General features: G+C 45.9%; 2 protein-coding genes across 4 annotated transcripts; one reads left to right on the top strand and one right to left on the bottom strand.

The window, feature by feature from the left end:
- Positions 1–142: 142 nt before the first annotated feature.
- Positions 143–12,502, bottom strand: fbln7 (fibulin 7). Its single transcript, XM_076018825.1, has 8 exons — positions 12,324–12,502; positions 10,925–11,087; positions 9,185–9,361; positions 6,982–7,107; positions 6,765–6,902; positions 6,165–6,308; positions 3,883–4,021; positions 143–1,152 (listed from the first exon to the last, which is right to left on the bottom strand). Exons 1-8 carry the CDS (start codon positions 12,399–12,401, stop codon positions 780–782), a joined length of 1,338 nt encoding a protein of 445 aa, XP_075874940.1. The 5' UTR covers positions 12,402–12,502; the 3' UTR covers positions 143–779.
- A 1,202-nt stretch (positions 12,503–13,704) lies between these two features.
- On the top strand, positions 13,705–22,073 carry zc3h6 (zinc finger CCCH-type containing 6). Of its 3 annotated transcripts, XM_076018823.1 has the most exons (13): positions 13,705–13,883; positions 13,993–14,183; positions 16,046–16,271; positions 16,357–16,479; positions 16,571–16,823; positions 16,936–17,084; positions 17,289–17,414; positions 17,710–17,826; positions 17,930–18,037; positions 18,179–18,411; positions 18,491–18,867; positions 18,962–19,150; positions 19,231–22,073. In XM_076018823.1, exons 2-13 carry the CDS (start codon positions 14,098–14,100, stop codon positions 20,868–20,870), a joined length of 3,627 nt encoding a protein of 1,208 aa, XP_075874938.1. In that variant the 5' UTR covers positions 13,705–13,883; positions 13,993–14,097; the 3' UTR covers positions 20,871–22,073. The 3 variants fall into 3 exon arrangements, with proteins under 3 accessions (XP_075874938.1, XP_075874939.1, XP_075874937.1); XM_076018824.1 differs by lacking the exon at positions 13,993–14,183 and having other exon boundaries at positions 13,705–13,972; XM_076018822.1 differs by having other exon boundaries at positions 13,705–14,183.
- Positions 22,074–22,201: the final 128 nt, after the last annotated feature.

The following is a 22,201-nucleotide window of genomic DNA, read 5'->3' as shown; positions in this document are numbered from 1 at the left end:
GACGATGTCACGTTGGCATCCAGAGTTCATTTATCAACTTGGATGCGGCTTCTTAAAATTCCCTCATAATGGGCGCGGAGTGACAACAGGGATATTTAATACAGTGCTGTGCAGCATCAAGAGACGCAGCTCTAACAAACGCTCAAATGTTGGACTGACTTTATTTCAGTTTGGCGATGTAGAGACGACTCCAGATAAATGGTGGAGTAACATATAAAATGCTTATAATACAGGAAATATTCCTATTTACAATTCTGCATCTACGATAAAAAAAAAAGAAACTCCCTCAGCGTGATAAATGGTACCTCGAAAAGTGGAACAAAAAACAACAACAACAACAAAATATACAATATATGCTGTATGGTACTTCCATGGCAAACAGCATGCCACCATGTAGAAATCATGACAACATTCTCAATAAATTAGAGCCACAACAAAGCTATTGCCTGGAAGGAAGTCATCAGTGTTGGAATAAGAACAGGCCTGGACCCTGAGCTAACAAACACCAGAACTACAAAGGAGAAAATAAACACAAACAAATAAACAAAGAGCAACTCATCAAGTTTTCATGCAATGAAGCACAGCCAGTCAAACACCGTCTGCAAAAGCTGCTGCTGCCCACCGAGAGTAACTGTTTTGTTGCTTGGCCTTTAACATTACAAGATCACAATAATATTTTCTGATCTGGCCAGTTCAATTTCAGCTGACTGCTTCGCACTCTCTCCCACTGCGCTTTCCCGCCCGTCCTTCAGTCCACCTCAGCTGGGGGGTTGTCGCCTTCAGAACGTGTATGGCGAAACTAAGATGTGGACCCTGGCCACGTGCTTGGCCTGGAAGGTGCGGTCGCTGTACTCGGACATGTCCACGTCCACGCTCACCTCCTGCGGGCCCCGCAGAGACTGGACCAGCACCAGCTCGCCGGTCTGCCTGTCCGAACGCTGCATGACGAAGGTGCCTCTGGAGTTGCCGCCCACGATGCCGAAGCGGAGGCTGTCCGGCCCCGCGCGGCCCGGGGCGGCGGCCGTCGCCATGCGGAAGAGCGTGGCCGGGGTCTTGGGGTTGGACGGCAGGGAGAGGTAGTGGAAGGACACGGTCTTCGGCGCCAGGTGACAGGAGCGGCTGTCCATGGGGCAGGGGTTCCTCTCACACTGACTGCAACGCACAGGTGCAGCAAATATCAGAGAAGTCAAATATTGTGGTCGCTTACAGGAAGATAATATCATGGATCTGTCCCCGTGGGAAAACAGTCTCTTGGTCACACACACACACACACACACACGCACGCACGCACGCACGCACACACACGAGGTCAAATGATATGTAATAACATTCTTGAGTTCTTACACACTCGGCTACGTCCAGGTTTAATCCCGTAACCCACAGCAGAATACGTGCTCCACGTTCTTTGCAAAACAGCCAGAGGCGGGAAGTAACGAGGTACAGATACCCCGTTACTGTACTTGAGTAGATCGTTCTACTCCTTACATTGGAAAAACATGCTTGATATGCTTCTGTTTAAAAGTCTTCAAAAGATACAAATTCTCTTCAAAGTAATGAACTTATGATTTATTTCAGTTGTTGCTTGAAGTGAAGCTTTTTGAGCTCTGCTGTTGTGTAGTTTGATTTAACAGTGAATGTTTGTTTTTTTTGGAGTTCAAAACATTTTCAGTACAGAGAAAAGTATTATTCAATTATTTCATTAATTTGCAAAAAAATTCCAATATTTTTACTTTTTAGTTAAGTACATTTCAGAACCTGTACTTTCTTTCTTTTGCTTGAGTAGAGGAGTTGAATCAGATTGACCAGAATATTTCATTTGCACAAGTATCCATACTTTTACTCAAGTACAGAATGTAAATACTTTGCCACTTTTGCCTGTGTTTCTGAAAACAGCAGCAACTAATGTTCATTAGCAGTATTAATGACCTTTTCCACTTTTGATTTAATGGGACGGAGGTCACCTGAGGTCGTTTGTGAGTTTGCCAACAGGTATGGCACACCTTACCCTATCTATCTATCTATCTATCTATCTATCTATCTATCTATCTATCTATCTATCTATCAATCTATCTATCTATCTATCTATCTATCTTTTTTTCCATTTTGTAAGCCCTGAAGACTATGCAATCAGATGCAGGTCTCCACCGTGCCCATTTAAGGGGCTGCTGCGAGACGCCCAAGACAAACAGCAATCAAGCTGCCAATCACGCCTCACGGATGAAACGGGAGCTCTGCCTCCGAAGATATAAGACAATATTTGTCTTATTTTTCAGAGATTGCCCTCAAGCTGCTTCGCCATCTCCTGCAATTTGTTTTAATCTCTTGCAGCTGTGCAGTAGCCTAGGTCCTTAAAGCGCAGCGCCGTGGCACACATACCGAAAGTGAGGAGCATTTGCACGCATGCATCACTCCACATCTTCACGGCGAATGCTCTACAACCTCGAAACCTGCACAGCATTACTATGCTTTATGAAACAATGGCACCACTACTCGCTGACTCAACTGGGACTCGGTGCCAAACTCTTATCTACTTTGTTGGCAGGCAGTAAGGGCTGACTTTCTACAATACTATTGTTTCAGTGGAGGCAAGCACAGCTTTGATTCATGCTCTGAAATAAGATAAAAATAAAAAAATAAAAAAATAAAAAAATAAAAAGGTTCTATGTGAGATCTTCAACACTTGGCCAAACAGATTTGTCTACATTCATTCTATGGTTGAAGATGCATGGTCACGTTTGAGAGAATAGGTTTCAGAGAATGTGAAAATAAAATTCATATTTCTACTGTTATTACTTGTATAATTTTGTATTATAGTTACTTATTCAAATAGCCTCTAGTAAAAATAATATGAAACATTTAGCCCAATAGGACAGCAAAAACAACTATTAAAGATTCCATAAACACACATTGTTTATCTTTTATTTCATCCCGGACTCCAGAGGAGAATCTTTTCTTATTAATTAGACATACCCAAAAACCCACAAAAAAAAAAAAACCAAATAAAACACAACACATCTCTAAGAAAAACACCCTATTTAGCCGTCTGTTCGCAGCTCACTGCTAAAGGGAATGCTTTATTGTACCTTTTACATATTTTCAAGGTTACAAAACAGGCAGCACACACTTTCTTGGAAGAAGAGAAAGAAATAGAAGTGACTTGTTAATAAATTGTTAGAAATCATCCCAAGAGTGAATTCCAATTTCAAAGTGACTTTTTCCTTTTTTTCATGTTCAATGAAAGTGAAAGAAGAATGAACAAAGACACATCATAGTCCAAAACGTAAAGGGTACGACTAGAAGGCACCAGTTCATCCAACGCAGTGAGAGAGCCGATTAGATTTGATCCAAGAAGTTTGACCAGCGACAGACTTTATTTTTTATGAGCTTTTAAGAAAGCGTTTGATCTGGCCTCTTTGAGCCCTCTTTCCAAAAAATATACTGGTTGACTTGGCGGGGCAGGCTGCTATTTGGCCAGGTATTATTACTCACCATGGTGAGTTTGATGTTGTGTCAACAGCTGACACGGCCAAACCCTTTAAAAGAAGTGGCCAGTTCGTGGTGGTCCGAATTCCTTTGAAACCAGTTTAGATGGATGAGTAATTGGGCTTTTCCTCTAAAGGTTCCTCAGTGGTAGACGTTTCTCTTTTTGGACCGTTGGTACACCTGAGCAGCACTCATCACTCTAATCCTGCTTCCATATATATTGTGAGTCAAAGTGCGTGCCAGGAATGAAATCCGTCCCAGTGTTTGGCTCCATTCAATGCGCTGATTGACAAAATGGTTTCATGCATGGAGTGTGAGACTGGACGTTTTTTTTAAATGGCTCGCCAACTTTGCACTGAGGTGCCCAATGTGTGTGTGTGTGTGTGCAAGGGTACTCACAAAGGGGATGTCTTCACGTAGCTGATGTTGCCGTGAGAGCGCGGGCACTCTGGGCTGACACACTCAAAGCCTCCTCCTGTGTTGATGCAGGTTGTCCCGCGGCTACAGTTGTGCTGCTGGCTTAAACACTCGTCCACATCTGTGGGGAACCAAACGGCAAGAGGCATGTGAGCGCGAGCAGCGGGAAGAGAGAGACGTGCCAGGCTAACTCCCTGCTTCCTGGCTACCACAGTCTGAGCAGGGGGTATACTCCTCTGGGCTTGTTTATTTGATTTTTTTCCCCTCTTTTTTTTTTGTTAAGCCTCCCACTAAGGCCTCGTGTCCTGAAGATGTCTTCTGCTCTGGGAGAAAGGAGGTGAGGTCATTCATTCCGCGAGGAAACGCTCTCAGCCCCAAGGGGGCAAATGAAACAGCATTGACTGACACCTCAGCGCAACTACACCGCGCAGTTGCTGCGGATAGAGAAGTGCGCGCGCTGCCAACTTCAATACATTCAGAAGAACTCCCAGATAGAGCTGAAAGATGAATAAACATATCAATTAAAAAACGACGAACAGCTGCACGCAACATTGGGTCGGTTGGATTGGATCTTTCGTTCTGAAGTCAATGAAAAACAAATCATGGTCCCCGGTTTGAAATCAGACTTCCCGAAAGCTGGAATATTTCTTCATACATCACCAACGCTTATGTTCCATGCACATGCTCACGTCGCACTCACTTACGGTCACAGTCGAGAGAGTTTTTGTGCGCAAAAGTACTGCAACAAGGGTTGTTTTACATCCACGGTGATGTCATGACATCATTGTGGACACACACACACACACACACACACACACACACACTCGGCCGGTCCAGGCCAGCGTCGCCCTGGCAGCTGGTGAACGGGAGCAGCCAGGCCACAGCAGAGGACCTAATTACAGAGCAGTGGTGGAAAGTGTGTGTGTGTGCAGAGGGCACGGAGATGGTTTTTACTCTCTTACTTATTATGGATCAGGATGACGGCACTTTTCATTAATTGTTTGCAAAGTTCACGATATGCTCAGGAGATTCGTTCGTTGAAGACATGTCTTCTTATGGGAGAAATGTAGCATTCTTGCAGAGCAGCATGCTATGACGATATGACGATTGATGTGATGATTGATATGACACCTTATGAAGAAACAAAAGTACTGTGCGACAAAATGACAAAAATAAGGGTTTGTCTTTTGACGTGGGGTTGTTGGTGTAGTGGTATTACTGCGGTAGTCAACACACAGTGGGTTAATATTTGTTTTGTCTTGCAGTTTTATTTTGAAATTCAGCTTTCCTCCTGCAATTAAATCAGCTAATTCCTCTTTGAGCTTGTGTGTCTTTCCCCACCTTGATTGTTTCCACCTGCTCCCGGTTAGCATGTGTGTGTGTGTGTGTGTGTGTGTGTGTGTGTGTGTGTGTGTGTGTGTGTGTGTGTGTGTATGTGTCCGTATGTGTGTGCATCTTCCTTTGTCTTGTCTTCCATGTTGAGAACCAGCCTTCACCCCAGTCAACTTTGTCAAACCAGGTTTTGTATTTACTTTGGCACTTAGATACTGTTAGTTTCATACTTTCCTCTTCTGAGTGTTTTCTTTCCCATAGTCTTACCCTTAATGGTTTACCACCTTGTGTGTGACTTTTGGTTTGATTTATTTTAGATGGACAATTATTATTGTTATTGTAGTTACACCATTTTCCCTCTTTGATTATCATTTGAACCTTGTTATTAAAGAACTTAAGTTAAACTTTGTGTCCGAGTCGTCCAAATGGGTTCAGGTCCAAGCTCAGTCTTGACAAAAATTAACTGTTTGGACAGTTAACTGCCATTAGAGTTGTGTCGGTAGTGGTAAGCTGCAGTGCTCTGGCAGCAGGAGTAAATGTGAGAATAGAAGCCGGAGTTAAAATTCCAACTGCCAACTCCACCATCATGCGCACCACAATTTATTTTCTCAGGAAACATTATGTCGGGGGGAAAAAAGCTCCACGTTTTTTTTATAAGTCCCATGAAAGCACCCCATTATTCTCACTTTCTGTTTGTTTTCTCAAGCATTTTAAGGTTGTTTCTCACCAGTCTGCTGCTTTGTCACTTCGAGGAAGCTAAAACTAATAATAAAATGTTCTCCGATTGTGAGACGTGCACAATCAATCACATGCCACAAAAGATTTCAACTTGAAGCTGATTCAAGAGTTGTGGTTCTCCTTGCTCACAGATGATCCACCATTTCTCCATCACCATCACCAGTTCAACCATCATTTTTCCCCCTGCTACTCACCTTCACAGTTCCGCCTGTCTGGAAGCAACTTGTAGCCACTTGGGCACGAGCAGTGATACGAGCCCGGGACGTTGACGCACTCGTGGACGCACAGCTTCCCTCCTTTGTCCACTCCTCCTCGGTACACTTCACACTCATTAACATCTGTCAAAATTCACCAGGTCCAGTTGATGTCAGCAAAGGAATTCTTAAAGGTATTCAGAATGTAGAAGTGTTTTTTTTTTTTTTAAACTACATGTGTTTCACCTTTTGGGCATCTTCAATATCAACCTGTGTGGAGCAACACTTGGAAAACGCCCTGTTTAAAATGTTACTCAACTACCTACATCTTAAGAGCAGGGAAACTATGACCTAACTGGATGCTAATCAGCTTGTGACCTCTCGAGAGGATTACTTTGTTTGTCACAGACTGGCTCCACAGATTACTCTCATTTCTAAACAAATTAATCGCTAAAGACGTAAAAGATTCAGCCATTCGGGATCGCTGGAGCAGCAAAGCTCCTCTAACATTCACCAGTCGCCCTGCTTGGATTCCAGCGATGTGGGCGATTATCTGGTGGGAACCGCTAGGAAGGCAAGTAAGGCATGGATGGAGCTCACCTTGACAGATGCTGTTTTCAGAAGTGCCGCTCATGTGGAAGCCCGCGTCACAGCTGCAGTGTTGGGCCTGGTTCACCTGGGCACAGCGAGGTCTGCGGCTGAAGGCCGGGTCATTCATCACGCTCCACTCGGGCGGTGCTGCAAAGGGAGGAGAGACATATTACGGATTAATAGACAGACGGTCAAGTGTCAGTGGCATGCAGGAGTCGGTACTGACCTGTCTGGGTTTGGTGCTGACAGTGGGAGCCACTCCAGCTCTGCGGGCAGGTGCATTTGTATTGGTTCAAACCATCCACGCAGGTGCCGCCGTTCTGGCAGGGATTGCTGGCACACTCACTGACGTCTGTAGGCAGAGGACAAGAATGATCACACGTGAATTTTCAAGTATGTGCAGCAAATTGTTCAATGCAATTCAAATGTTTTAATCCAATCGTCTTTGTCCCTCGTCAAATCACATGGGGGATGCTTAGAGGTATTTCATGTTACATATTGATGAACAGAGCATCAAAACAATTAATAACTGAGTAGTTTAAATAGAGCAGAGACAAAAATCTGGTTAAGAACTGATGATTATCCAACCAGCTGCAGATAAGTGGCATTAGGAACTGGCCAAAAGATCTATACTATACACATACATTGATTTCTGATTGGTTCTCTTTTAGAACTAACTGGCAAAACAGCAAACCCCTTCTCTTTTCCTAATCCAGCTCTGAAAGTTGTGCAGATGTTCAAATGGTGGAGCCTCTGCCTGGATGAGCTCCAGCACTGAGGCCGCAGTCAACTGGCTCATCACCAGTCCCCTTTAATGTTTACTTGACTTCCCCGGGGGCCGCCACACGGACATGACATGAAAGGACCCACTTCACTCCAGCAGATATTTTTAAACTCTTCACTCTAAAGTTCTCATGCACAGTCAATACAGCTTTTAAAAGGCCGGAGACTAAATTTAGGTCTTCTACGCCTCGACTGAAAAATATAAACAGGGTTAATACTGTGCGGAGTCAGTGCGTTCGCTGTTGGCCTGGCCGTGAGTGTCAATAAACATGTGCACATGTTCGGCTGAGCGCACCGCGTGGAATTTTTTATTTTTTTTTTTCAGAGGAGAGCGACGAGTGCAAGGCTAAATGGGCCATGAATAGCATGCTTAGAATACTTTGGGTGCTATCAGACAGGTATAATATGCGAAGCCAGCCAGCGTGATTGCTGTCAAATAACTGGGGTGGGGGGCATGAGCGAGAAAAGGGGAGGGGGTGTTATCTTACAGTAGCTCAAGCATGGCTGTTCATGAGGGGAAGGATCCCGGACGGAAAGGCACCTCACGATGGAATGCAGTACAGGTGTTTTTCTGTGGTCGGAGACATTTAATGCCGTTTTAACGAGGGCTTCATTCAGTGTGCCGAGCAGCTCCAGCCACTGCAAAGAATGGCTCTTTTCTTCGCATCTTATCAGCCATGGGCTCCGTTTGGCTTCTGGCGCTGCCTTCCCTTTCAGCCTGGCATTTAGATTTGGAAAGTGTTGGGATTTTTTACAGTTGATGTGTGTTACAGGGCGGCGGAATGGTCCCTCGTCCTCTGTTAAAAGCATACTCTGGCCTAAATGAGCCGCAACCTTGCAAGACAGCAGGACGGCTGTGATTCCTGGTCCCAAATCTTGGAGATCATTTTCATGAGGAAAAAAATGCCAGTTGTACCTAGTGTGGTGTCATTGCAACGGAGTCACAGGGGTACTAGCAAAGAGGATTCTCATCCCAGCTTTGGTGGTACCAAACGTGTCAGACCAGGGAATAATTGTAAGACTTTGAAATTATATTTAGGTTAGGATCAGACTTGCCAAACCCTCACTGAAAATGTGAAATATAAAATAAATGAAATTCTGTTTGCATCCCGTTTGTTGCAAACAAGGTGCGCTAAATAACACAGGAACAACTGTATCAGAACTTGCAACTTGCGTTGTCTTGGTTCAGTTCTAGACTCGAGACACAGCATAAACACTGGCTGGGCTTGGCATTTGCATCTTTAGGAGTTTGTTGAGTTTGTAAAAAGCACCAGGGGTAGCACTAACGCTGTGCTAACATCGTTTCTTCATTAAAAGAAGACAAAAGAAAGGCAGTTAAGTATTTTCTTGACTCCTTTCTGACTTTGACGATAGTTTAACACCGTAGCTAGCCAAGTGACAGTGAAACATGTCAAGTGTGTCCCCTCCCACCAATAGGAGACGATGCATTGTTGCCAAGTGACTCCATTGAGAGTGGGAAAACCTGTCTCGTCGCCTTCCAAGGTTTTCTTGGAAACTCTTTCCCTAATAAACGTGAGCTATACCTCGTAAATATGTGAAAAACTAATCCTGAGTGAGATGAATGTGCGTTTCCAACGTGACTCCAAACCATAAAACCGATCAACAAGCCCCTGAGTGATGCTCACCTTTGCAGGCGGCATTGACGCCACTCCAGGTGCCGTTGTCCCGGCAAACACGTGTTGTCGAGCCGATCAGTTGGAAGCCCTGGGAACACACGAAATGGACCTCGTGTCCGACAAAGAACTTGGAGCCAAACTTGGTTCCGTGAGCAGGGGCTTCCAGAGAGGGGCAGGTGGTGGGAGCTGTGGGAGAGAAGGAGAGAAGGAGAGCATGAGAGAAATGCTAGTCACATGTGGAGTAAGCCTGCCGACATCCTCTGGCATTCTCTGCCTGGGGATATACACGTGTCACTTGGCAGCGGCCAGATTTCATGGGAAAAAGGACGCTTGGAAGGCCTCGCGTAGACCCGGGGAGCGTTTCAACCTATCACAAGTCCACCAGCAGCCAAATGTCAGTGGGTGGCACGCTCTGCACGGTCAAACACTCGCATAATGCGCAGCATAATTACATTACATAACATTTGAATGGATTACATTAGCGAAGCTTCGTGAGTATTTTATGTCCGGACCTGAAGTTCAGCCAGGATAAAATAAATAGAGACGTACGTTGAAGGATTCTCCCACTGTCTGCCTCCACCAGGGTGTCTGTTGTGCTTCAGTCAGGAACATTTAAGATGACTGTCTAGAATGTTACCTGCTGAATCAGATTACAGTTATACTGCTTTTAAAAAGCCGACATTTGTCAGACCATTTTTTTTTTCTCAGTTTTTCTCAAGTAAAATGACTTCTGTGCATATCATCCACGTCAAGTCTCAACAGTTTAGGTGCACGCACTAATGATGACCAAAGATTCCCATTCAACCTCCTTCAGCTTGACTAAGTCACTAGAGAAAATCACCAACTGTTATTGGGATAAAACACAGTATGATGTAAACTTGAAAAAAATAAATTTATTTATGCATGAACTGCAGCTTTTTCATCCTGATCCAAACCATTTATATGTAATTTAGTTTTTAGTTTTTTAGTTTTTAGTTTTTATTACTGTACATGTAAAATGTCAACTTCGTCCTGTCCTGCCAAGTTCTGTCCACAGAATTATGGACTGTGCTGATCCGTCCCTAACAAATTGGTCTCTGTGCCTTTTGCCAAAAAACACAATTCCACAAATCCACTTCCCCTGTGGAGTGGCAGACTCTGTAACTGAGAGGTCTTCGCCCTGTTTGATGAATACATAATCCCGTAATGGGAGAAGAAATACCCGACTCTCCACTGCCACAGACTGACAAAGACAGCCTGAAGATCAGTTCAAAGATCCTAAAGTTGTACATCTGACATTTTCTCATGTAAATTTCAAATGACAGAGACAAAGCTCTGTTAAGTATCCTTGCATATATATGATCGCAAAAGTTGTGGTTTTGCATCAAACTATACATGAAGTGTTGAAAAATATTTAGTTGAAAGGATACTTGAAACAACACTAAAGTAACTAAACTACTGCTAAGTAATTTTAATCCTTAATATTAACAAACAATGATTTGAATCAATTCTTCATTCTTTTGTAAACAATGTCAAGTGCCTGAAGGGGACGAGTGCTGCAGTTCCAGCCGATGGGATGAAGAAAAGTTTGACAGACATTAACATGAGGGTGCAGCCGGCTATTTCAGCAAACATCCCTTCTGAAGTCATGAAGTAACGGATTCTGAAGAAAGTAAAAACCTGTTTTTCTTGAAGTCTGCTAAGAGTTTTGCAGAGCGCTCCTTTAAAGTTATCATGATAAAATTTGACATAAGTTAAAGGTCCACTCGCCAGCTGACTGGTCCGCCTGAGGCATCTTGGAGACAGAGTTCTGAAGTGTCGCCAGCTTTGACTTCATGATCCTGAGGCCCTCTGTAAACCGCATCTCCTGGCCTTTCAGAAACTTCTCCATTTGACGCAACACCCCGACCACCTGGTGCTTATCCATGCACGTCTGTAAATGAAGCATGAGCACTGTGAGGAGAACTCAGTGCTGTTAAATATTACACAAGAAAGGAAAGGGAAAAAAGGCATTGGCAAAACATTTCACAGTGCCACGGCTTTCCAAAGGAACAGAGGAACAAAGGTGACCTCACTTAAGGTCATAAAAGGGGAAACATGAGCGGTGAAAAAACATTTATGTGCAGATGTGGAACATGAGGTAATTGAAGCCTAATCCAGCCTAATTGACGGCACATGGCTCATGTTATAATAAATATTTTAAATGTATATAAAGAATACATAATGTAACACCTACAACACATACTAGCAAGATGTTTAATATGATGCAGTGTACCTGCATGGTATAGTAACACGTGTGAGGATGGCTCTTCTTCTGTAAACTCTTCCATTCTTTTTGTACCACCACAACCCAGCGGCAGACACAGCTGGACAAAAGATGTCCGGCAGATGTCAAAGGGACCCGAGTGCACAACGTTCTCCCTCTGTATAGTTTGCATGACCAGGAAGACATATGTCACAGACCGATCCTGAATGGGTCGACTGATAATAACACAAGTAGCCCCTTAAAAGATACTTGAAGGAGAAAGTCTTGTCAAGCCATGACAAAGTTGCTCTGGAAAAGTGCCTCTAATCCTTTCAGAAGGGTTTATTAATCACATGCTCATTGGAACAATTTCTCTGCAGCATAGCTTGAATTCCTGCACTGGTCGGAGGGCTTTGTGCGACAACAACTTGTTTAATTTAAAAGCGCTATGCATGTTGGGTCTCTGTAATAGCTGAGAGTTATAATAATGTGTTACTTTTTAAATTTTTTTTTTACTTCCCTTGGCAAATAGGTGTCCGGGGGTGGGGTGGAGGTTGGAATTGTGTTTATGTTCTGCAGCAGTTTTTCCACTTTAAACTCAAGTGAAAACAACATGTGAACGTAAGCTTTTCAGGGGAAAAAACAAACAAACATTTGCATAACAGTTGCCAAAGATGGGAAAGGAGGCAAAATAGTATTACATGATGGTTTAGAAATAATTACATTAAAGCATGAAGATGATTTGGGCACATGATCTATTAAAACATCTACATCTCTATATTTCTTTCCCCCCTTTGGCCAAATTCTGAGATCAGTACCTTTGACCAAATCGTCTTAAGCCGATTAAAAAAAAAACCCAACAACAAACAAACAAACAAACAAACAAAGTTAAGGGAAGGTAAAGGTGAAGGAAGTCGCTCTTACCTGAACAGCAGCATGGCCCATGTGGACAGCTGTCAAACACAACAACAGCAAACACCTGCGTCGACAAGACAGCGGCATCTTCGACAAGGTCCACGTGTACCGTTGTGCTGTTGGTGGTGGTGCAGTAGAGGGCTTCTTTATTTCGCAAAGATGTGACCCCCCCCCCCCCCCAAAAGAAAACGTGTAGATTTGGTCCTCTGATTTGGAGGATGCTCATTGGGTGTCTGAGATGCGCTCCAGTCTATTTATGCACAAGCTGCAGCGAAGTCTTGCCTCTGAACTCTGAAGCCTGCTAAAGGAAGAATCCCTCCTACCGAAAAGCATTCACACGATGTTTTCCCTCCCTCTTCATCTCGAAGTGGCGGCCAGGGAACATTTTACACATCATATTGAGACTTCATCGACACCTTGCCTCAGTTGCTTGGTGTTCAGATTCATTTAGGAACAAAATAGGCTACTTCCGATTATTTTCTGGAGAATTAAAAAGTGGATCTACAACAGAATGGGAGTTCAGTGCGTTGTTAAGTTGTTTTGGGACGTTTTTGGGAAACATTGAGCTAATTGTTGCACGATTCTGCACTGCACGTGATGTAATTAAAGTAATTGCTCGTTGTAGCTAATTGGAAATAATTTTTTTCTGACGCATTTCTTGATACTTACTTTTAATCAATTTCCCGCCCACAAGCAACTGCTAAGCCTACGAACTAGTATTTTACACAATAAGTTATTTTCTTCGTTTACAATTGGTTTATATATGAATACGTTTGACGGTGCTTATCTAGATTCCAATATCACGAAGCAAACACACTTTTGCTTTGGCTTATGTTGAGAAAATGTTCAAGAAACACGTTTTTAATTACGTTTTCAAGTAAAATGTTTATTATTTACTAAACTGACTTGACAAATGAATTTTGCGGATCCTGTTTTTACTCTGACATTACGCCACAAGCACGAGAATCTCGTCTTTGTTTTACAGTGGCAAGGCGCCATCTTGTGGTCAATGTTAAGACTGCACGAGAGGCTTGTACATTCGCGCCATGTAGCGGAAACAAGGGCGTGTAACCGGTAGTTAAAACAACACGGAAATAAGCGCGGCCGCTTCCCAGTTAAAACATGATAAACTTTATTCGTTGCGACTTCTTGAAGTAAAACAAAACAAAAAAGTTGCATGTTGAAACATAAACAAAGTACAAAACCTCGCATCGCACAAGCGCTTGATTGTTGCAGATGTTAAAAAAAAAAAATAATAACTGGCAACCCTGCCGACCAGTCAAGCTCGCCCTTGTCCCCGCCCTCGCAGCTCCCCACCAATCGTTGACTCGAGTTTCCCCCGATCAAGTTAGATAGATCCGAGTCGGACTATATATCGGCGGAGGAGTAAACGACCGAGGAATGTGCTACAGCAGACCCGCAGAAGCCATTTTGAGATGAGCTCCCTGTTGAGAAAGCCCGTGAAGATGCTGAAATCATCGAACATGGTTACACTCCTGTCTGTTCGTCCCCGCGTCGCCACTAGTTCACCATGGCAGCTGTCAACCGACGGGAAGTTAGCAAAGCCGGGTATCGAGCTGTGCTCGCAGAGTTAAAACGCCACTTGATATGAGAGAGGAGAGTGTCTGTGCACTGACTCTGTCGAGACATGTAACACCGTGAGTTTTTTTCTCTCCAGTCTGACATCTTGCAGCATCTCTCTCACAAGCCACCGTCTCACTGAGTGGACGGAGGTAACTCACTCCCGCACCGGAGAGAAGGGAGGCACAATTCCGCTCTGCAAATGGCTTCTGTGAGCCTTGTTTCCAGTCCCCCAGCCCCCGTTCTTGACAAAAACATGACAGACTCTGAGCTTGCAGGGGACGAAAGGTCGAGTAATATTATACAATTCTTAATACGCTCCATCTGTGCGGTACAGTGCTGTTGGGTCTTACATGCTTGTGTTGACTGTTCTTTTCTTTAACCATGAATTGCAGGGTGTCAAGACCACCGTCTTCCCCCCCACCCCCTCTTTTTTTCTTTTTCTTTCCAAAAAATCTTTTGCATGCCTCTTCGGTGCAAGTTGAGCGAATGCTGTCAGCCAGCGGATATTTATTATTTTAATCGCCGTTGTCGAGAAGGTTCACTCATGATCATTTCCATGCAAAGATAGCAGATCTCATCGTCCGTGTTGTTGTGTTTGCGAGATGGATCCACGGCTTCATATTGTTGCCATCTGCAGGAGGCTGCGCAAATAACCATGATGCAAATGCCACGCCCATCTTTGTGCTGCACTGCCCTCTGGAGGCCGGGGGGCGGTACTTGTCTGACTGGGTTCACGCAGGGTTGACCTTAATGGCCTCTGCTGTCCAGGCCATGCATGTGACCTTTTAAAGTAAATCTAGCCAGGACGAAGCTGACTGTTGGAGCAGGTTTTGTGGGCTCATTGTAAGGATTTTTACTTGGCTGCGTCTGTGTCCAGCCCACGATGAAGACGAGAAAATTAAAGCCGATCTGATAGTGTGATGAAAATATGCACACCAGTAGATGTATATCTTAAAATGTATTTAATTAGGGTACATATTTTGCCTTTCGGTAGATTTTTTTTCTTTGTTTTAAAGTAAAAATGAAGACGAGCAAAGTGGAGGTGATCGCTAATCTTTTCGCACGCTCCACATATACTGACAATTTATACAGAGCACAGTTAAAAGTGGAATTGTGAAAGTGATTGCAAACACAGACCTGCTCTCGTGAGTCTCGTGAGATAATGCACGAGTTCAAACACCTGACCACACAGTCTTTCCTTTGGAAGAACGCTCGTGCTTTTGCTATACGGCGTGTTCAGATTTCAGCTGTTTCAGCTGGCCCACCACGTGCGGCTCGTGTTGTGAAGTGCCAGGCTTGATATCAGGGGAAGAGGTTGCTTGCGTCTGTGAAAACGGATCTCGCTTGGTTTCTAAACATCAGTGTCCACATTTCCAGCATGTTCTTTACTGGCATTATTTCATATTCTCACTGTGTCTTTGGATCTTGTTTTTTTTTTTTTTTTTTTTAATGTATGAATACAAAAGCTAAAATGGTTCAATCATACCATTTTCTATTGTTTAATTTTACTCTCGACTGTTGCAAGATTGTACTGCAGTGCAGTTTTTGTAACAGATTGGAAACTGATGCATTATAATATGTTGCATGCGTATACACACATTTAAATCATTTGAATCATTTATTTAATTCTGTGTTTAATATTATAAAATGCATTGATGTGTACATATGTCTGTATGACACAGTTGTAGACTTCAGTAAATGTGAACTTTAATGTATAAAAAATATTCATATATTTATTTGAGTTCATTCAGCTCCGTCAACTTACTCATTCTGCTGTTTTCTAATTTTCTCAACACTGAACACGAAGAGATGCCACTCAGTGTTTCAGCTTAGCACTGCGTTGCTTGAGTTGCTTATCATACATTTCATGAGTATATGAATATATGAATCCCCTATAGATATATACTGATGTAAAGTGGAAATCCTCCTAAATTAAAGACACATCACTTCATAGAAAACTAAAATTTATTATGGAACTCTTGACAAGCTTTGTAGAGATTTTTCGAAAAGAATGCATTTTTTTTGTTCATCAAATGCTTTTCCTCTTGAATTAAAACAAGTGAGAATTACATCTCCAACAATTAAAAAAAAAAATGGTATAAACTCTCACTGTTAACTGACACTGGGCATCGTTTTACTCCTTTCAGAGAGGACGGTGAACTGGAAGATGGAGAGATTGATGATGAGGGGATTGGAATTGAGGAGGAGAACAAAGAAGCCACAGAGGTGATTGAGGACAAGGAGAAAGAGAAAGACAAGGAAAAAGAAAAGACCAAAGAGAGAGAGGAGAAGAGCCACAGACACTCCAGGAAGCGCTACAAGAAGACCAGGGAGAAGAGGCACTCCAAGAGGAGGAGACGTGACCGACAGAAGGTGAGCTCCAATTCCACGTTATTAAATTATGTGGCACATAATTTGCATTTTTTTAAAAAACTTTTTTCATTGTCTCCCTCCTCAGCACCACTCCCCCTCCAGCAGCTCCAGCTCCGACAGCTACGACTCGGACTACGATCGGCCGGAACGGCCCAAGAACCGCAAGGGCCAGGGCTCCAACCGAGAGGGCGACGGCCAGTCCTCCCAGGTGAGTTGGTCGACATCGCCGTGCTGCTCAGTAATCATCTCAGAATTACTGGAATCATTTCATGACATGTTTTTTTTTTTTTCCTTTCCAGCACGGACGGGATACAAAGGGAAACCACGGAAAGCCCTCGCCACACAAGATCAACGATTATGAGAAATACAGCGACTACAGCGAGGACAAGTACGACTACGATGAAGAGGAGGAAGACTACGACGACGACATGTCCGAGTACGGCCAGGCCAAGGAGTCGTCCTTCCAGGGTCAGGGTCAGGGTCAGGGAAGAGGGCGCCGGGCGAAAGAGCACATGAAGCGAGGAAACATGAGGAACATGAAACAGCAGCAGTGTATGACTGAGCTTCCTTCTATCTTATCCCAGCATGAATTCAGATATTTCCCAAATGTATATGTGTGAGTGGGTCAGACAAGTCAGAGTTCTGTTTTGTTTTGTTTTTTCAGTTGGTCATAGGGGCCGGGGCCGAGGAGGCGGACCAGGCCGAGGAGGAGGACGCGGGATGCTGATGAAGGGCAAGAAGCTGAAAGGCAAACCATGGGTGGGACGTGGCCGAGGTCGAGGAGGAGACCTGGGCATGGAAGACATGGCACCGGTACCAGTGTCTCCCAATTTAGCCGTTTACATTGATATTCAGTTTGGAGGTTCCACTTCCAAAGGGTTTTGTTTCACAGTGTAGTCTTAATAATAATGTGGGGAGTGAGTCACCAGTTTCACTATTGCAGATGTTTATTTCATTATTCTTTAATCATCAAACAATGGCTCATTTGTTGCCTTTTGTTGCTTTTGTGTGCAACAGGAAGGAAAAATGTCCGGCTTTCAAAAGAAGCGACCGATCATGAGCAAGGAGTTCATCAACCAGCACACGGTTGAACACAACGGCCGCTACATCTGCAAGTACTTCCTGGAGGGCCGATGCATCAAGGTAACGCATCTCTGTTTGTGTTTTTTTTCCCCCAGCCGTGCTAATTAGACCTCGTTCAGACTTCCAGCCAAAATCCGATTTTTAGCCCATCCAGGTTGAACCCGGATGGCTATTTTGTAGTCTGAACAGTCATAAATCACATGAAATCTGATTATTACCTCCGGGAGGTGGTTTCAACATCATTCCATTCCGTTCCTTGAGAAGGAATCTGATTTGAATCGGATTCGCCTGCAGTCTGAACGCAGCCTTAGTCTTTGCCTGTGCGTGAAAGCGATCCTGTCCTCTGTTTGTGCAGGGGATGCAGTGCAAGTTTGAACACGAGCACGTCGTGCCGGACAAGAAGAAGGAGCTGTGCAAGTTTTACCTCCAGGGATACTGCAGCAAAGGAGAGAACTGCATTTACATGCACAATATCCTTCAGCCGTGAGAACCTGGTTAAGAATGTTCACCTTTTGTCACTGATGCAACTGGTTGAAGTTAGTTCCTTGACCCCCCGCCCCCTCTGGCTTCCACATGAGTATCCATGCAAGTTCTTTCACACCGGCGCCAAGTGTTACCAGGGAGACAACTGCAAATTCTCCCACGATGCTTTGAACGACGTGACCAAGGAGCTGCTGGAGAAGGTGGGAGCAGAAGATCAGTATTAAATTACCTGTTCCCGGACCGACGTTGATTTGAGGAGGTGGAGGAGGTGGAGGAGGAGGAGGAGGAGGAGGAGGAGGAGGAGCAGCTGGTTGTAACTGCTGTCTCACTTCCCCTGCTAGATCATCAACACGGAGGAGGAGAACGCTCGCGAGGAGGAGCTGGAGCTGGAGGACCTGAGGAAGCAGGGCATCGCCCCGCTGCCCAAGCCTCCCCCTGGGGTGGGCTTGCTGCCCACCCCTGGTCAGAGCAGCCCCACCGACGGAGCGTCGTGCCAAGGGGGCAAGAAGATCCCCTCCCTTTTTGAAATCAAGGTCCAGCCGACCGTCAACTTGGCGCAAAAAATTGCACTGGGGTAAACGGACGCGTCGCCGTCATCTCTCTGAAAGCAGACAAAGAGCCGCGTGTCTGACCCGTGACCCGTTGTTTTCCAGCGGCCCCGGCAGCCAGGAGGAAGGAGGCAGCGAGCAGTTCACAGAGGACGACGCCACCTCGGGTCCCTCCGCCTCGGCCCCGGGGTCTTCTGGACCCATGGGTCCCCCCACCGCGCCGCCGGTGCCACAGGGCGCGGCGGGGCAACACCCGCAACACGCATTTCCCATGCAGCCGCCGGGACCCCCGGGTCAAACGTCGCCCTTCCCCGGGAACCACCCCAACATCAACCCTCAGATGAACATGCCGCCGCCGCCGTTCCCTCCCGGCCCGGATGTGCAGATACTGCAAAATCTCCTTCCGTTTTCCGCAATGGGTCCGAATCCCGTTGAGTTCTTGAGCAACCTGCTGCGGAGCCAGGCCATGAGTCAGCAGGGAGGTCAGTGTGAAGTAAATGCAGCATGTTTTGGTTTTTGAACTGAAACTTAAAACCTTTTTTTTTTTTTTTTTTTTTTTTGTTCAAAATTTGGCAGATCCCAGTTTTGGCCTCATGCAGAACCTTCAGCAGCCGACCAGCGCCGAGTCCCAGTTGCAGTCGTTACCACCAGCAGTCCAGAAAGCCATCTTTCTACATTTGGCACAGCAGCAGCAGCAACAGGAGTCTCATCCACAAGAGAATGAACAGCAGAATGCAGAAGGCCAGGATGAAAATTTCACCCGAGGTGATTTTAAACAGATCATGCTTTTATTTTTTTTATTTTATGTTTAGAACAGAATCCTCATTTTTTGTTTTCCTTGCCAGATGAAACCACAAACTGGTACTCGAGCGACGAGGAGGACGGCGGCGTCTCCTCCATCCTCAGATCTCTGAAGAAGCAGAGCGAGATGCAGCAGGCTCAGTCCAAAGCGGCTCCGCCTCTGGGGGACCCGCGGCTCCTGAAGGACAGGGCCCCGCCCACCGACCCCCGCGTCAAGGCCGACCCTCGCCAGCGGCCCCCGGAGGCCAAGAAGGACCCCGACGGCGCGGCCGACCCGCGTCTCTCCAGGGACCCCAGGAAGGTGCGGCCCATGGAGCCCAGCGCCTACCGCCAGCCCAGCCTCGCCGGGCCAGCACCGAAGGCCCCCGCCGGCGAGGAGGAGGACGAGGGCGAGCGGGAGCTGCGGGACAAAGCCGTGCTCATCCCGCTGGACGCCGGCCTCGGCGCGCAGCTGCGGGACCCCCGCTGCCAGCTCAAGCAGTTCAGCCACATCCGCGTGGACATCCTGCTGCAGCGGCCGGCCTTCGCCCAGGCCGTGGTGTGGGCCCCCGAGGACCTCCTCCCCTCGCTGGTGCCCAAGCAGGAGCACGCCATCAACCTGCCGCTCCCGCCGCTCATCGCCGACGCCCAGCTCAACAGGTCCAGCCTGCCGGACCACTCAGCCGCCGTCGCCTCCTCGGCCCCGCAGCCCAGCGACCCGCGGCTGGTGGCGGCGCGCCTGAAGGAGCGCATGGGCCGCCTGTCCTCGGGCTCCCTGGAAGGCCGCTCCGCCGGCGCCGGCGCCGAGAGGCCCGCCGACCCTCGCCAGCAGAAGGTGCTGGACCCCAGGCTCAAGCGGGCAGGCAGCCTCGACGCGAAGCCCCCGCCGGGTCAGAGGGAGACGGCGTCCCCGGGCGGAGGGGTCCAGGCGGAACCCAGGCTGCAGAGGCCCGGCCCGGCCCCCGCCCCTCCGCACGCCAGCCGGGCCAAGGCGGAGCCCGAGAAGCTGCCGCCGTACGCCCCGCGCCTGGCGTCTTCCGGCGGGGGGCTGGAGAGCCCCACCACCATCCTAGGGGGCATCAGCCTCTACGACCCCCGCAGTCAGAGCGAGTCGGCCCCCAGGGAGCCGGCGGAGCCGCCCAAGAAGACGGGGATTCTCAAGCACGCCGACAAGAGAGGGACCACGCCGCCGCTCTCGCCGACCCGGCGCAGCAGCTCCCTGGAAGAGGCCAAAAACAACGAGGTCGGCGCCGACCCGCCTCAGGCCTCCAGCTCTCCCGCCGCCGCCGCCCCCCCCGCCAAGACCCCAGCCGTTCACAACCTCCCCATCCAGGCGCTGGCCGGACTGATCCGACCCCAGTACAGCGACCCCCGGCAGGCCAAACCCGGAGGACAGGGCTCTGCCGGAGCTGCGGAAGAGGCTGAGGAGAAGAAGGAGAAGGAGAAGAAGAAGGAGGAGGAGGAGAAGAAGGAGAAGGAGAAGAAGGAGAAGAAGGAGAAGGAGGAGAAGGAGAAGGAGGAGGAGGAGAAGGAGGAGGAGAAGGAGGAGAAGAAGAAGGAGGAGGAGAAGGAGAAGGAGAAGGAGGAGGAGGAAGCGGGAGAGGAGGAGAGCAAAAAGGAAGTAGAGGAAAGCGAAGAAGATGACCGGACACTGAAAGACGTGTTCAAGACTTTCGACCCCACCGCCTCCCCTTTCTGCCAGTGAAGCGGATGACCTCCGCACATCAGGCGGCTCTCGTTTCCGCCTCCTCCACCTCTTCATCACCATGAAAAGACTCCCATACACTTTAGTGCCAGATCAGATGTACAGTGCCGTTTTAACAGAATCACATCCAAGCTAATGTGTTTAGGAAATTGTCTGTGTGTTAATATATTATTATGTAATATCCATGTATGTCATGAAAGAATCTGGAAAAAAAAAGTTGATTAAGTGACTGAGTAGTTTTCACTTGGCGCTGAATTCCATCGTTCCAGGCATTACACTCTGAGGTTCATTGTTCACTTTAAACATACAGTTACTTAAAGTGATCTCTTCTACACACACCTGATGTCAGAATTCCCTTGAGACTTTTTGTATTTATTTATTCCACTTATTTTTTTATGTACTTTTATACTTTGTTTATTGTGTTTTATTGCATTTTTTCCTCTTTTGAAAGATCCTAAAGACACCTTTTGAACGTTTCTGTTAATATTATTAAAGTCCTATCGTTGAATTATTGACACATCTAATTTCATTGTCACCACGCTGACCTTTTTTTTTTTAGTAACTTTTTCATCCTTAGTTGAGATAAAATTGTGTGATTCTGCATTTTGTGCATTGCTGGATGTTCATTTTCCCCTTTCCGTGGCTTCAATTGGTGAGACTTTTATCCTTTTTTGAGTGTCAAGAGTTTTAATTGCAGTAAATACTAGCGAGCTGATTGAATATCACCCTCATCTTTGTAAATGGCAGGCCATGATTTTCCAGCTGATAAAGAAATGGTTCTTACTGTTTATTCATGAAACCCAAGGAAAACATGAACTGAAGACTGTCAGCCAGAATAGTGTGAATTCTACGTACCTCAGAAGCGGTTGATATTCGAGGCTTGAGGTGGCTCCAACATGAGGCTGTTTATTATATTTACCAGTTCTGTGTCTGTCGTATGCTAAGCTATCCTTGTTTGAAAAAAAAAAAAAAGCTGTTTTTTTTATATAGTTTTCACAAATTGTAAATGCTAATTTGTATCATGTGTACAGTTTTTGTTTTTGAGTGTTTTATCGATGTTTGCTTTATTTTCCCCCCCCTCGCCTGGATGGTTGTTATGGTTGCATTAACGCCATGTGAAATTTTAACAACACATATGCCCGTCTAATTTCAGTGATTTTATTATGAACACCTGAAATAAAAAAGAAAAAAAAATGCGCAGAAGTTTTGGTTCCTGTTTTTACAGTGTGCATACGTTTTGCAAAATATGTATTTACAAAACAAAGTAGCTATCATTTATCGTTCACTTTTTCTATTATTGATTTTTTGATTAAAATATCAAAACAGATATT

This window comes from Nelusetta ayraudi, unplaced genomic scaffold (assembly GCF_046127955.1).
Source record: "Nelusetta ayraudi isolate G7.1 ecotype Tasmania unplaced genomic scaffold, CSIRO-AGI_Nayr_v1 ptg000008l, whole genome shotgun sequence".
Classification (NCBI taxonomy): Eukaryota; Metazoa; Chordata; class Actinopteri; order Tetraodontiformes; family Monacanthidae; genus Nelusetta; species Nelusetta ayraudi.
Note: the sequence above shows the minus strand (reverse complement) of the source record. Positions and strands in the feature narration are given on the sequence as shown.